Raw genomic sequence first — 15,242 nt, 5'->3', positions numbered from 1 at the left:
GGCATGTAGGGCTCTCCTGCCTTTTTACATTTTTAGATAGTGTTCCTGGCCCTATATTTTGTCTGTCTTCTTTGATAGTTCTGATAGTTCTGATTGTCCAATGAAAACAGGTTATGCCTTGAGGAGTAAGAACCATGGCTCAGTGTCCCAAGACCAGGGATTTTCCCTGTCAGGGTATCCCACAGACCTAATGACTTAGGAGAAGTAATCCGTGTGTGTGTGCGTGCGCCGACATGTGTATTTTTTAAGGTAACCAGTGAATGTGCAGAAGCATTGAGAACATTGCAGTTTTGCCATCTTTTTCTGAATAACTGCTAGAACTTATATTGGTATAAGTATGCAAATTTATATACTTAAATACATATGTAAACTTATAAATTTGCCCATCTTCAATGGAACTACCTGTTTCTCATTTCTCCTCATTTATCTCTACTGTCCTTTTTTCCAGGATCCAAAAATTAATCCAGAAGCATATCAGGAGAAATCTCAGATGCCATGAGCAGAAACTTAGGGCACTGTTTTCTGATAATAATTAAGCAGAAAACTCCTTAGATAGTACTTTCATACTTTATTAGTTTCAAACTTATATCTGTAATAATCTTCTATAGTACCACCAGAACTAGAAATGACTAGCTGAATCATAGAGTAAAAGAGTTTGGGTTAAATCTCTGAAAATGATTGGTCTGCTTACACACACATACACATACACATGCATGCGCACACACACACAGACATAATGTAATTTAATATAATCAGCCAGAGCAGTTTTGTCTGAAATTTACTAAGCTCTTGTTTGCTTGCTTAGTGATTGGTAGAAAAAAGGATATTTTAAAACCATGGTTTTATGGATAAATAGTATTCAGGAGTAACTTCAGTTATTACTTGATGTAATGGAAATAGTAAAGTTTCACTTTTTAGAGAATTATGTTTCTTATGTTCATTGTCAAAAATCACAATGTGATTCCTGCTTTTTTGTTTTATTCAGAGACACTTTTTCAGAAATCTGGGGTCTATTCTGGCTTATGCTTTCTTAGGGACTGCTGTTTCCTGCTTCATTATTGGGTAAGTGACTCTTTGTCAAATAAGTAAATTAATACACTTGCCAAAGAGATTAGATCCACATTGTTCTAAAGAGTCCAGTATTTTTTCCCAGCTTTATTGAGATAAAATTGACATGTAACATTGTGTAAGTTTGAGGTGTACAAAGTGTTGATTTGATACATTTATAAATGGCAGAATGATTACCACCATAGCTTTAGGCCATCTTCATCCTGTCACATAGTTACCGTTTCTTTTTTATGGTGAGAACGTTAATATCTACTCTCTTAGCAACTTGCAAGTATATGATATAGTATCATTAGCTATAATCATCATGCTGTACATTAGATCCCCAAATTTGTCAATCTTACAACTAGAAGTTTGTACCCTTGAACAACATCTCCCCATTCCCCTCCTGCCCCGAGCCCCTGGCAACTACCAGAGCCCAGTATTTTGATATTTATGATGTTAGTAGTTACGATCTAGAGCTATATTGTCCAAATGGTAGCTCTTAGCCATGGGTGGCTATGTAAATTCAAAGTAACATTGATGAAAATGCAATAAAATTATACCTAGTCCTCAAATCTTAGCTTCTAATATCAATCTCTGATGAAAAGAACCAGGGCCCCTTGCAGAAATGGCTGATTCTAGGGCTGGGGCAGTAAACACACAAGAAGAGAATGGAGCACCTTGTAGTGCTAACAAACAAATAAACACACACAAGGATGTGGCACGAGTCAAAGGGACACAGAGCCAACCTGAAAGTCCTCCTGATGGCCAAAGAACAAAATAAATAACATTGTTTTGGATTATCACTCAAAGTATAAAATAAATGTCTCTGAGTCTATACTGATATAAGTGGTTGTATAAATAAATGCGGGAGAAGTGCCAAACCTCGTGTGCAAAAGTCTTCCAAATAATTTATGTCAATACACTTCCCCTCTGGAAGATGGAAATTATCCCCTCCCCCTTTGATTGTGGGCTGTGCATAGAGACTTCTTTTCAAAGAGGACAGGATGGAAAAGAAGAAGAAAGAGTAAGCTTTACAGTGGAGAAGCCTAGCAAACACTAGCTCAGCTAGGAGATCAAGATTAACACCCACAGTGATAAATCGTGTAGATACGCTGTACCCGTGATATTTACAATGAGAAGGGCACTTTACCTCTGTGTCTTTCTCCCAAAAGCATATTACCTCAGTCTAATCATGAGAAAAAATCAGACAAGTCCCAGTTGAGGGACATTCTGCAAAATACCTGACTCCTTAAATGTTGATGATGCCAGGTCATCAAAAATAAGCCAAGTCTGGGAAACTGTCACAGCCAAGAGGGGACTAAAGAGATATGACAATTAAATGTACTGTGGTGTCCTGGATGGGACCCTTGAATAGGAAAGGATATTAGGTAAAAACTAAGGAAATCTGAATAAAGTACATGTGCTAATTAAAATAGCTAGAAAGCTGGAGATAAAGGCAGAAGGGGCCTTTTATGCTGCCAAAAAAGAAGGGGCTTGGACTTTGTCCTTTAAGAGAGACAAGCCATTGAAGAGTGACAGATTAGGTAACTGGCACTGGTGATGATGGGAGGCCAGCTGGGGAAAAGGCTGCCAGAGAGAAATCTTTTGCTCTGGTCTGACCTGGTAGCAGAGGGAATAGAGAGGAAGGTCTAGTTTTAGGAAATACTTAAAAAGTAAATAAAAGAAGCCTTTGATGAACAACAAAAGGCAAATCAGATCTGTCTCAGAGTCACTGAATTAAAATAGAAACGCTTAAGTGCCTGGCACACAGTAGGCAAGCATTAAGTTATAGCTATGTTTTCTCAAAAGGAGTCCATTCTATAAATAGTGCCTTAGCCCCTAGCTTTGTCAATCTACTGTTCTAGGTGCTCAGGATACAAAGGTGAGCAATGACATGGTCCTTACCATCAAGAATATTATTATTAGAGGGCTGGCTAGAAGGCACAATGAGTCTGTTCTGTGGTTATCTTTATTCTCCTCAGCCCTTTAGCTGCCAAGGCACACAAATGCGCATACCCTCCACCTCCCCACACACACCCTTAGTAACATGTATTAGGCATTTTATTTTAACACTCCTCACTTCTCCCAATTTTTAAGCTGTCCTGTAGGAAATGTGCTCTGGCCACATTAAAATATTAAACTTGGCAGTCCTACTTGGGCCATGTCATATTCTGCACAGCATAAGGAGGGCTGCTGCTGGCCTGCCTAACCCATGCAAACAAAGAGAGGCCAGCTATGTGGAGGGGTACATGGTTATTTTAATAGTATGTTTAGAGAGTTTTGCCTGTCTTTCTTTCTTTGCAATAAATTTTGGCAGAGAAAGTTGATCACTTGCATCTTTGTGGCCGACCCATTTTTTTTCTCAGCTTCATCCACTCCACTCATTTCCATAACTTTTAACTTAGATCTTAGAATCCTGTGAGTTTTGTAGCAATTTATTAGTATTAAGCAGGGTTCTTTGTCTCCTTTTCTTCTCTATTACCCAGTTGCTTACGATGCCTTAACTTTGTTGCTAATTGAGGACCATACTTTATAGTTGTAAGTAATCACAGCTTTTAAAAATGGAATGTTCCCATGTTTCAGCAAGATGACATTAACTGCAGACCATTACTGGGTGCCCAAGTCTTGTTTGCACATGTTCCTGGTAAGTGTCCAAACACAGCAGCTGCCTGACATTTTCATGAATCTCTCTTGAAGTACAGTATTCTAGTACTGCTCTGCTTGTACATTTGCTAAGTTAATTAATTAGGAGAGTTTCCTTTTCTTTTTTCTCTTCTGACATAGTTTACCTTCCCTTACAGAAATCTCATGTATGGTGTGGTGAAGCTCATGAAGATTGTGGGGCAGCTCTCGGATAAATTTTACTACACAGATTGTCTCTTTTTTGGAGCAATTATCTCTGCCACTGACCCAGGTATTTGCATACTTGGCTTTATCAATATGATATCCCATTATTTAAGTCTTAAGCAGTTCAGAGCAATCATTAAATTCTGTTGTAGTAGGAAGGCTGTAGTATTAATATGGAAAGGTAGAGAAAGAGTCCGGTAGTAGTCAAATAGGCTTAGATGGCTTTTTAAAGAAAGGTGTCTATTTCCCTTTATTATTTATTTATTTATTTATTGTGGTAGAAAATGCATAACAAAATTTACCCTGTTAATCATTTCCAAGTGCACAGTTCTGTAGTGCTAAGTATATTCACATTGTTGTGCAAGCAATCTCCAGAACCTTTGATTTCACAAAACTGAAACTCCATATCCATTAAACAACACCTACCACTCCCCCATCACCCCAGCCCCTGGCAAACCACCATTCTACTTTCTGTCTGTATGAATTTGCCTACTGTAGACACCTCATATAAGTGGAATCATACAGTCTTTGTCTTTTTGTGATTGGCTTATTTCACTTAGCATAATGTCCTCAAGGTTTATCCATGTTATAGCTGTTAGGCTGGAGGAAGGAAAAACAAGGACATGCAAACAGAACAGAGAGGTACCATAAAAGGAGAACAGACCAGATCCCAAGGTCTGTGCCTTGTATGGAAAGGGGACAGCTCTTCCTGAATTCCATCATTCTGATGTGCCAACTAAGACCCGGATGTCAGCCTCCTCCCTCTTGAAAGGAAAAAAAGTTTCTAGTTGTCTATTATGTCACCTTTAGCCAGTCATACCTATTCACGCCCCCTAGGATAGCTTGCCCACTCTTCCCTTGCCTAACCCCTTATAAGCCCCCACCTCCCTGACAGGGTGTAACTTCCCCGGCCTGTAATACCCAGACCGGGGAACATCACCCGGGAATTGTGCTCAAATAAACTGCCTGGCCCTTTGTTGCCTCTCGTCGCCTGCTTATTTCGACTAGAATTTATCTTACATTTGGTGCCAAAATCCCGGGAAGGAGCATGAGCGCGGGGCCCCAACTGGCCACCGGCGGCCCTGCCCCCTCCTTTCCTGACCCGGGACCTCAGCCTGCTCTTGCTGCGTGGACTATTTTACGGTGAGTCCCTCAGTTTCCCCCGGTCTGTTTCCCTCCCTAACTCTGTTTCACCTGGTCCATTAGAAATCATAGCTATGTCCAGGTTGGGGCATCCGGCCCCTTGGGCATCTGGCCCACCCTCTACGGGCATCCGGCCTGCCCCTGGCCCTGCGGTGCGGGAGACATCCCTAACCCAGGCCCCAGGACATCTGCAGGCATCCGGGGTACCCGCCCCTGGCTCTGCAGTGTGGGAGACGTCCCTACCCCAGGCTCCCAGGACGTCTCCCCTGACTTGGCATGCTTGGGACGCTGGGCGCTCCTCTCAGTGGGATTAGTTGGGAAGTTGCACAGACATAGGGAACCAGCCCTCAAAAGCAGAGGCTCAGACCCCATTGCGGTGTCTCATTTCTAATTTGGCTACTCTATATTTGTCCCGGGAAGTTCGCAAATGGAAGCTAGTCTTTCTTTGCTCTGAGGCCGGGCCTCAGTATCCCTTGGACAACCAATCTCTCTGGCCCCCTGAGAGAACTTTCAATTTTAGCCTCCTCACCGACTTGATTAATTATTGCCACCGGAAAGGAGAGTGGAGTGAAATCCCATATGTGCAGGCTTTTTAGACTTTGCACTCCTGCCCAGACCTTTATGTTAAGTGTTCAATGACTCAGGTTCTCCTGGCCCAATCTCCAGTTAAGGATTGTCAGCCTCTTACTCAGCCCAGTCCTTCTTCCTTTTCAGATCTGCCGGAGGACCTTGGTCTCCCACCTCTCTCAGCTCGCTACCCCCACCCCTCTCCACCACCATCTTTAAGTCCTTTGTCCTCCCCCGTGTTGCTGCCATCTTAAAGTCCTACATTCTCAACCATGTTGTTGTCCTGCTCCTCTCCTCTTCCAGTGGGTGCACCACCCCCTCCCCCTCTCCTTCTGCCTTCACCGCCTTCTTCCCCCACCAGAACATGCTCTTCCCGCCCTCTGGTTCCAGAAGCCACGGAAAAAAAGCTGAAAAGAAAGAAACCAATTAAATATCAGTAACTCAAATATTTATATCAGTTTGTCTGTGTATATGTTTTTATATGAAAAGTGTTGCTAACTGTAGTCGTTATGTCTCAATTTGTATGTTTGTGTGTCTGTGTAAATGAAAAATATTTTCCTACCTCTGGATGGTATTAATAAAAATTGATTTAAAAACAAGCGCTTGTGAAAATTAGGCATTCTAAAACTTCCAGAAAATCTGATAAAAAATGTTAAGCATTAATGCTAATTTGGGTTTGGCTGAGGCGGGCATGAACTTGTGGTTATCAGCTGCCTAAGTTTACCTAAGGTCATTTAAGTTGATGTTATCTGCTAAATCTTTTAAGAATAAAATGCTTAAAGGCTTGGCTTTGTCTAATATTCAGTAAAGGTCTTGTAAGTAATCTAGCATAGTTGTTACGAATGAGTGAACTAAATAAGTGTGGCAAGTGAACACCTTTTTAATTGTGTGTTACAGTGTGTATACCTACCTACAGCCTGAGAATCTTTGTGGTAACCTAAAACCTTAAAGTTTTTCTAAGTTAAGAAGATATACTTCGTGTTTAATGAGAGATTGTGCTGTAAAGCTCATAGTTAAAGAAATTATAAAATGTTCATAAATTTGTCAATCTAAGGAATGCTAGTGTAACGGTTTACAATAGCCTGCTTCTCAGTGTTCCCTAAAAATTAAGGTACCTAATAGTTTTAAGTTCTAATTAAAACTACTTAAAGTAATAAGGAAAACATTTATGCATCCTAAAGAATGTGTCTTTTGATAAAAGAAAGTAACTTTGTTCTAAAGTACAGCTGTTTTTACAGAGAGAATTCTAAATGAAAAAAGAAGGGTATAGAAAGTTTGTAGAAGAATTTAATATAGTCATGCTATATAAAATTAAAGCAAATGAGTCCTGGTATCAAGTACACAGCAAAATTAAAATTTTGTTTTCAGTTAAAAAGGACAAAATTTTCTTAACTGTTAGTCTTCTCTTAATATTGAAAGATTGCAATAAGTTCTCTAATTGTTTAATCAAAGCAGTTTCTCATGCTTAAAGTCTCAGTAAGTTGTCAGAGTATTTAAGAAAATTAGATCTTAATATTAAAAAGACTGAAAGCTAAACTTTGCTAACAACTGTGTAACCTTTCTTTGCCTTTGAAGTACTTCGTTGTCATTCTAGTTAAATAGAGAAGTATTGCTTCATGCAACCTATAATCCTATTTAAGTAAGTGCCAAAGAAACTTTCTTTTGACAACTTCCCAAAATCAAATTCAAAAAGGTACTTTTACCTCTAGTTAACTCTGATATTTTCCAAAAGGCTCCTAGAACATGTCAGAGGAACTTTTTCTCATTGGAGAAAATATATGGCTAATTTGGTTTATTTATCTGATATATATTTACCTAGAAAGCATTGTCAAAAAGAATGATGCTAAACTTTGTTATTGAATGTTTTGTGTTACAGAAATATCCAAATTTCCTTATGACAACTGTCTTACAGTAAGCTCTCATCAGATCTTTAACCATTGTCATTTGTAAGTCTTTTGTCATCTATACTCACTGTTTATAACTCCTAAACTAGTAAGAAACTAGATTTCAGCAGAACAGGTATTAATTACATAGGAGTAAGTAAACTAAGAAAGTTGATTTTGTAGCTTTTTGTTTCAAATGTTGTTGATAAAGTATTTTAAGCTTTTTCTCTTAATCTGACAACAGTTTAGTAAATGACTGCCTTTATAAGCAGAATTGAAACTTTATCTTTCTCTCTACCTGATCCCTCCAGAATTTAAAAACTCTCAGTGACTATTTTTATATTTCATGGCAGTATGTTTATTTGCACAAGTTCAATATGAATCTGCTTTCCTTGTAAGAGGACCAATTAAAAACACTAGTTATATTACCAAGGCTTTGACTAGAATGTCATATCTAAGAAACACGTGTGTAAACTCAGATATGAACAGACAGCTTTAAGGAACTAAGATTGACTGTATAAAGCCAACAATGCCCCTTAGAAAAACTGGCCTGGTACCTTGCTTACAGAGTTCCCAGAAGCCTTACCAGGTGAGTATGGAAGGTCACTTCCTGGCAGGTGCAGGAACCTCAGGAATGTCTAGAGAAGCTCAAAAAGAGAAGAATTCACCCAAATGTACAGGTATTGCAGGCACAAGCTGATGGCAAATCTGGCTTGGCTTTCTGGCCTCAAGAAGCCTTTAAAAGTCCAATCTGAAATTCCTTATAAAAAGTTCCAGCAAAGCATATTTTAAAAAGCCTATGTAATCAATTGCTCTTCTTGCTGCACTTATGCAAATAATCAAGCCAACTGTTAATTATTTTCTTAATCTACTTAGGCTACTTCTAATAAAAACGAAAGTGATTTTAGAGAAAAAGTATTATTTCAATAATGCAGTCTTATCTATACTAAGTCCCAATACTAGTCATTGAGATGTAAACTTGATCCAGAATTCCAGTCCCCCATAATGGCCTGGCTAATGCCCCTACTGGGCCCCTTAATAACAGTTTGTGGTTTACTCTTAGTTGCCCCTTGTGCCCTCAGGTTCCTCCAACAGCGGCTAACCCAGATGACCCGGGTCGCCACCAACCAGATGTTACTTCACCGTTAACACACCTCTTCCCACCGAACCCCCTCCTTCAGCCTAATACCAGTCTCAAACCCCCACCACGCCCCTTGTCAGCCAGAAGTAGCCAGATCGAGTTGTAGCCCATTATGACCAAAAGGCTGGAATGTTAGGCTGCGGGAAGGAAAAACAAGGACATACAAACAGAACAGAGAGATACCATAAAAGGAGAACAGACCAGACCCCAAGGTCTGTGCCTTATATGAAAAGGGGACAGCTCTTCCTGTATTCCATCCTTCTGATGTGCCAACTAAGACCTGGATGTCAGCCTCCTCCCTCTTGAAAGGAAAAAACGTTTCTAGTTGTCTATTATGTCACCTTTAGCCAATCATACCTCTCCACACCCCCTAGGATAGCTTGCCCACTCCTCCCCCTCCTAACCGCTTATAAGCCCCCACCTCCCTGACTGGGTGTAACTTCCCCGGCCTATAATACCCATACTGGGGAGCATCACCCGGGGAACATCACCCGGGAATTGTGCTCAAATAAACTGCCTGGCCCTTTGTTGCCTCTCATCGCCTGCTTATTTCAGTTAGAATTTATCTTACAATAGCATGTGTCAGGATTGCCTCCCTTGTTAAGCCTTTTGTATGTATATACTGAATAAGATTTCAGTTGTATGTATGTATATACACTGTATGTATTCCATTGTTTGTATGTATATACCACATTTTGTTTATCCATCCATCCATCAATGGACACTTGGGTGCTCTGCCTGTATTTCCCTTTTCTTTCATTTTAGCATGTCTAATTTGGTCATAATTTTTACACTTAGACTGTTCTTTCTCAATGTTGTACTTTTGCTTTCCTTTAAGAAACACCATTTGGTTTAAATAATACTTTTTCTTAGTGTAAATACCAGTACCTGCAGTAAATGTGATTTAATTTGTAAAGTCCTCTTGTGCAGTGTTTCTGCATGACTGCACACCGTGACATGATTCTGTTCATAAATCTCTTACCTTGTATTTTTCAAGTGCTGGTTGTACCAGTTCTTAGAAGTGGAATTGCTATATGCCCTTCATTCCCTGCAGCTCAAGAAACAAAATAAAACAAAACCAAAAAGAACCAACCAAACAAAAAACTCTTCTCTCCAAGTTGGAACCTATAGTTAAATCAGTTTGCATAAAGTACTTACAGCTATTCCTTCTTCTAATGTCAACTCTTGAGAGTACATCTTAGGGAAGGAATTTACAGAGAAAGAGCTGATTCTCTTCGAATAGTGGAGATGGAAAGGTCTTCTCAGTGTCTACTATGCTCTCTAACATTCTGGACAGTAATGAACTTAAAGATACTTAGATTCCCCCCAACTTCACCCTGCCTCTTGGGGGTCTTATAGATCAATGCTATCCCATAGACCTTTTTGCAATGATAGTAATGCTGTATAATATACCCATTCCATTATAGTAGCCAGTAGCCACATACGATTGAGCACTTGAAATGTGGGGTAGTGAATTTTAAATTCTATTTTATGTTAAGTAACTTAAATGTAAGCCAGTCATTACCCCATTGGATAGCACAGCTCTAGACAGTTGTGTGGGTCTGAAAAATCAGTGTTCCAAAAACCATTAACCTCTTTTACCCCTGTATTTTATTACAAACACTCTTAAGTACAGTTGACCCTTCAACAACATATTTTGAACTGTGCAGGTACACTTATATGTGAATTTTTTCCAATAAATATATTGGAAAAAGTTTTTGGACATTGTTGACAATTTGAAAAAAAACATTTTCTTTTCTCTAGCTTATTTTATTATAAGAATGCAGTATATAATACATAGAACACGCAATATGTGTGTTAATCAACTGTTTATGTTATCAGTAAGGCTTCCAGTCAACAGTAGGCTAGTAAGTAGTTACATTTTGGGGAGTCAAAAGTTATAAATGGATTTTGGCTGTGCAAGGGGTCGATGCCCCTAATCCCTGCATTGTTTAAGGGTCAACCTTAAATCGATGTTGAAGCAGTGGCTGGTTGAAGCATCCTGGGTTCTGAAAAGAATGTAGAGTTGCAGGTGGAGGTTTGAGTTTTAGCTCTAGCAGTCACTGACCCGGTGGCCTGGGGACACCTTATCTCCTCTCCGTCAGTTTCCTCATTTATGAAGTAGGTATAATGGTACCTATTCCTAAGGCTACTGTGCAAATTACATGAAATAACACATGTATGGCATTGAGTATATCATCTACCAAGTTATGCTGGTCTCTATCCACATCTGACTCAGGCAGTGCTTTTGTTTCCCCTGTGTTTTTAAAAAAGTAAATGACAAGTCATCACTTAACCCAAGCATGTTCCCAAAGAGCACTGTGAAAAGTAGCTTTATTATTTTAATACTACAGTGTCTATGACTGTCTCCAAATGTGGGTCTTTTGAGAAATAGATTCTTCAAAAGTCTAAGAAAGGTCTTTGGTTTCTCTGAAAATATATTACTAACTACACTTGTGTATAACTTTATTACTAACTTCTTACTGGTACCCTAACAAGCAAAGGGAGGTTAGTGTAATGTAAAGATTACTGATACTGTTTTCTGAGCTATTAGTGTTGCTTCATTTAATTAGATAGAAGGGCTTATTTTCCAGATTATCTTTGTAATTGTTTACTTCACTTACTTATGTCCATTGATATGGTAGAAAATAATGTAAGGTACTACCATGATACACCATTGTTATTTGGCTTGTGAAGATTGGCATAGTAAGGGTTTTATGTAAATTAAAGTTCTAGAAAATTGCAAGTTTAAACTTATTAAACATCAGGACATTAACTTTAACTGCTTTTTTTGGTATCATTAATCTACAACTGCATGAAGAACATTATGTTTATTAGGCTCCTCCTTTCACCAAGACCCCCTACAAACCCCATTACACTCACTGTCCATCAGCATAGTAAGATGATGTAGAATCACTACTTGTCTTCTTTGTGTTGCACAGCCATCCCCGTGCCCCCCCACATTAAACATGCTAATCATAATGCCCCCTTTCTTTTTCCCCGCCCTTATCCCTCCCTTCCCATCCATCCTCCCCAGTCCCTTTCCCTTTGGTAACTGTTTGTCCATTCTTGGGTTCTGTGATTCAGCTGCTGTTTTGTTCCTTCAGTTTTTCTTTGTTCTTATACGCAACATATGAGTGAAATCGTTTGGAACTTGTCTTTCTCTACCTGCCTTATTTCACTGAGCATAATACCCTCTAGCTCCGTCCATGTTGTTGCAAATGGTAGGATTTCTTTACTTCTTATGGTTGAATAATATTCCATTGTGTATATATACCACATCTTCTTTATCCATTCATCTAATGATGGACACTTAGGTTGCTTCCATTTCTTGGCTATTGTAAATAGTGCTGCGATAAACATAGGGGTGCATCTGTCTTTTTCAAACTGGGCTTCTGTATTCTTAGGGTAAATTCCTAGAAGTGGAACTCCTGGGCCAAATGGTATTTCTATTTTGAGCTATTTGAGGAACCTCCATATTGCTTTCCACAATGGTTGAACTAATTTACATTCCCACCAGCAGTGTAGGAGCGTTCCCCTTTCTCCACAACCTCGCCAACATTTGTTGTTTGTCTTTTGGATGATGGGGATCCTTACTGGTGTGAGGTGATATCTCATTGTGGTTTTAATTTGCATTTCTCTGATGACAAGCGATGTGGAGCATCTTTTCATGTGTCTGTTGGCCATCTGAATTTCTTCTTTAGAGAACTGTCTTTTCAGCTCCTCTGCCCATTTTGTAATTGGATTATTTGCTTTTTGTTTGTTGAAGTGTGTGAGCTCTTTATATATTTTGGATGTCAACCCTTTATCGGATTTGTCATTCATGAATATATTCTCCCATACTGTAGGATGCCTTTTTGTTCTATTGATGTTGTTCTTTGCTGTACAGAAGCTTTTCAGCTTGATATAGTCCCACTTGTTCATTTATGCTTTTGTTTCCCTTGCCCGGGAGATATGTTCATGAACAAGTCGCTCATGTTTATGTCCAAGAGATTTTTGCCTATGTTTTTTTCTAAGAGTTTTATGGTTTCATGACTTACATTCAGGTCTTTGGTCCATTTTGAATTTATTTTTGTGTATGGGGTTAGACAGTGGTCCAGTTTCATTCTCTTACATGTAGCTGTCCAGTTTTGCCAGCACCAACTGTTGAAGAGGCTGTCATTTCCCCATTGTATGTCCATGGCTCCTTTATCGTATATTAGTTGGCCATATATGTTTGGGTTAATGTCTGGAGTCTCTATTCTGTTCCACTGGTCTGTGGCTCTGTTCTTGTGCCAGTACCAAATTGTCTTGATTACTGTGGCATTGTAGTAGAGCTTGAAGTTGGGGAGTGAGATCCTCTCCCACTTTATTCTTCCTTCTCAGGATTGCTTTGGCTATTTGGGGTCTTTGGTGTTTCCATATGAATTTTTGAACTATTTGTTCCAGTTCATTGAAGAATGCTGTTGGTAATTTGATAGGGATTGCATTGAATCTGTAGATTGCTTTGGGCAGGATGGCCATTTGACTATATTAATTCTTCCTGACCAAGAGCATGGGATGAGTTTCCATTTGTTAGTGTCTTCTTTAATTTCTCTTAAGAAATTAAAGGTTTCCTGTAGGTTTCAGGTCCTGTAGGTTTCAGGGTATAGGTCTTTCACTTCCTTGGTTTGGTTTATTCCCAGATATTTTATTCTTTTTGATGCAATTGTGAATGGAATTGTTTTCCTGATTTCTCTTTCTATTAGTTCATTGTTAGTGTATAGGAAAGCCACAGATTTCTGTGTATTAATTTTGTATCCTGCAACTTTGCTGAATTCCGATATTAGTTCTAGTAGTTTTGGAGTGGAGTCTTTAGGGTTTTTTATGTACAATATCATGTCATCTGCAAATAGTGACAGTTTAACTTCTTCTTTACCAATCTGGATGCCTTGTATTTCTTTGTTTTGTCTGATTGCTGTGGCTAGGACCTCCAGTACTATGTTGAATGATAGTGGGGAGAGTGGGCATCCCTGTCTTGTTCCCGATCTCAGGCTTTCAGCTTCTCGCTGTTCAGTATGATGTTGGCTGTGGGTTTTTCATATACGGCCTTTATTATGTTGAAATACTTGCCCTCTATACCCATTTTGTTGAGAGTTTTTATCATGAATGGATGTTGAGTTTTGTCGAATGCTTTTTCAGCGTATATGGAGATGATCATGTGGATTTTGTCTTTCTTTTTGTTGATGTGGTGGATGATGTTGATGGATTTTTGAATGTTGTACCATCCTTACATCCCTGAGATGAATCCCGCTTGGTCATGGTGTATGATCCTTTTGATGTATTTTTGAATTTGGTTTGATAATATTTTGTTGAGTATTTTTGCATCTGTGTTCATCAGGGATATTGTTCTGTAATTTTCTTTTTTAGTTGGGTCTTTGCCTGGTTTTGGTATTAGGGTGATATTGGCTTCATAGAATGAGTTTGGGAGTATTCCTTCATCTTCTATTTTTTGGAAAACTTTAAGGAGAATGGGTATTATGTCTTCTCTATATGTCTGATAAAATTCAGCGGTGAATCCATTCTGGCCCAGAACTTTTGTTCTTCGGTAGTTTTTTGATTACTGATTCAATTTTGTTGCTGGTAATTGGTCTGTTTAGATTTTCTGTTTCTTCCTTGGTCAGTCTTGGAAGGTTGTATTTTTCTAGGACATTGTCCATTTCTTCTTGTTAGCACATAGGTTTTCATAGTATTCTCTAATAATTCTTTGTATTTCTGTGGGGTCCATCATGATTTTTCCTTTCTCGTTTCTGATTCTGTTTATGTATGTGGATTCTCTTTTTCTTTTAATAAGTCTGGCTAGAGGCTTATGTATTTTGTTTATTTTCTCAAAGAACCAGCTCTTGGTTTCATTGATTTTTTCCTATTGTTTTATTCTTCTCAGCTTTATTTATTTCTTCTCTGATCTTTATTATGTCTCTCCTTCTGCTGACTATAGGCCTCATTTGTTCTTCTTTTACCAATTTCGAAAATTTTGACTTTAGACTATTCATTTGAGATTGTTCTTCCTTCTTTAAATATGCCTGGATTGCTATATACTTTCCTCTTAAGACTGCTTTTGCTGTGTCCCACAGAAGTTGGGGCTTTGTGTTGTTGTTGTCATTTGTTTTCATATATTGCTTGATCTCTATTTTAATTTGGTCGTTGATCCACTGATTATTTAGTTGCATGTTGTTAAGCTTCCATGTGTTTGTGAGCCTTTTTGTTTTCTTTGTACAATTTATTTCTAGTTTTATACCTTTGTGGTCTGAAAAGTTGGATGGTAGAATTTCAATCTTTTGGAATTTACTGAGGCTCTTTTTGTGGCCTAGTATGTGATCTATTCTGGAGAATGTTCCATGTGCACTTGAGAAAAATGTATATCCTGTTGCTTTTGGATGTAGAGTTCTTTAGATGTCTATTAGGTCTGTATGTTATAGTGTGTTGTTCTGTGCCTCCGCATCCTTACTTATTTTCTGTCTGGTCGATCTATCCTTTGGAGTGAGTGGTGTGTTGAAGTCTCCTAAAGTGGATATGTTGCATTCTGTTTCCTCCTTTAATTCTCTTAGTATTTGTTTCACATATGCTGGTGCTCCTATATTGGGTGGGTATAT

At 38.7% G+C, this 15,242-nt stretch overlaps 1 protein-coding gene across 3 annotated transcripts in view; it reads left to right on the top strand.

Moving 5' to 3' along the window:
- Window positions 1-15,242, top strand: part of SLC9A7 (solute carrier family 9 member A7) — a 182,757-nt gene that overhangs the window by 102,420 nt on the left and 65,095 nt on the right. For all 3 annotated transcript variants that reach the window (XM_036907464.2, XM_036907463.2, XM_036907465.2), the window contains exons 4-5: window positions 986-1,062; window positions 3,852-3,964. In XM_036907464.2, the coding sequence (XP_036763359.2) occupies window positions 986-1,062; window positions 3,852-3,964 (190 nt within the window). The remainder of the gene's footprint in view (window positions 1-985; window positions 1,063-3,851; window positions 3,965-15,242) is intronic.

This window comes from Manis pentadactyla, chromosome X (assembly GCF_030020395.1).
Source record: "Manis pentadactyla isolate mManPen7 chromosome X, mManPen7.hap1, whole genome shotgun sequence".
NCBI classification, from domain to species: domain Eukaryota; kingdom Metazoa; phylum Chordata; class Mammalia; order Pholidota; family Manidae; genus Manis; species Manis pentadactyla.
This window is presented reverse-complemented; position numbering and strand designations above follow the sequence as displayed.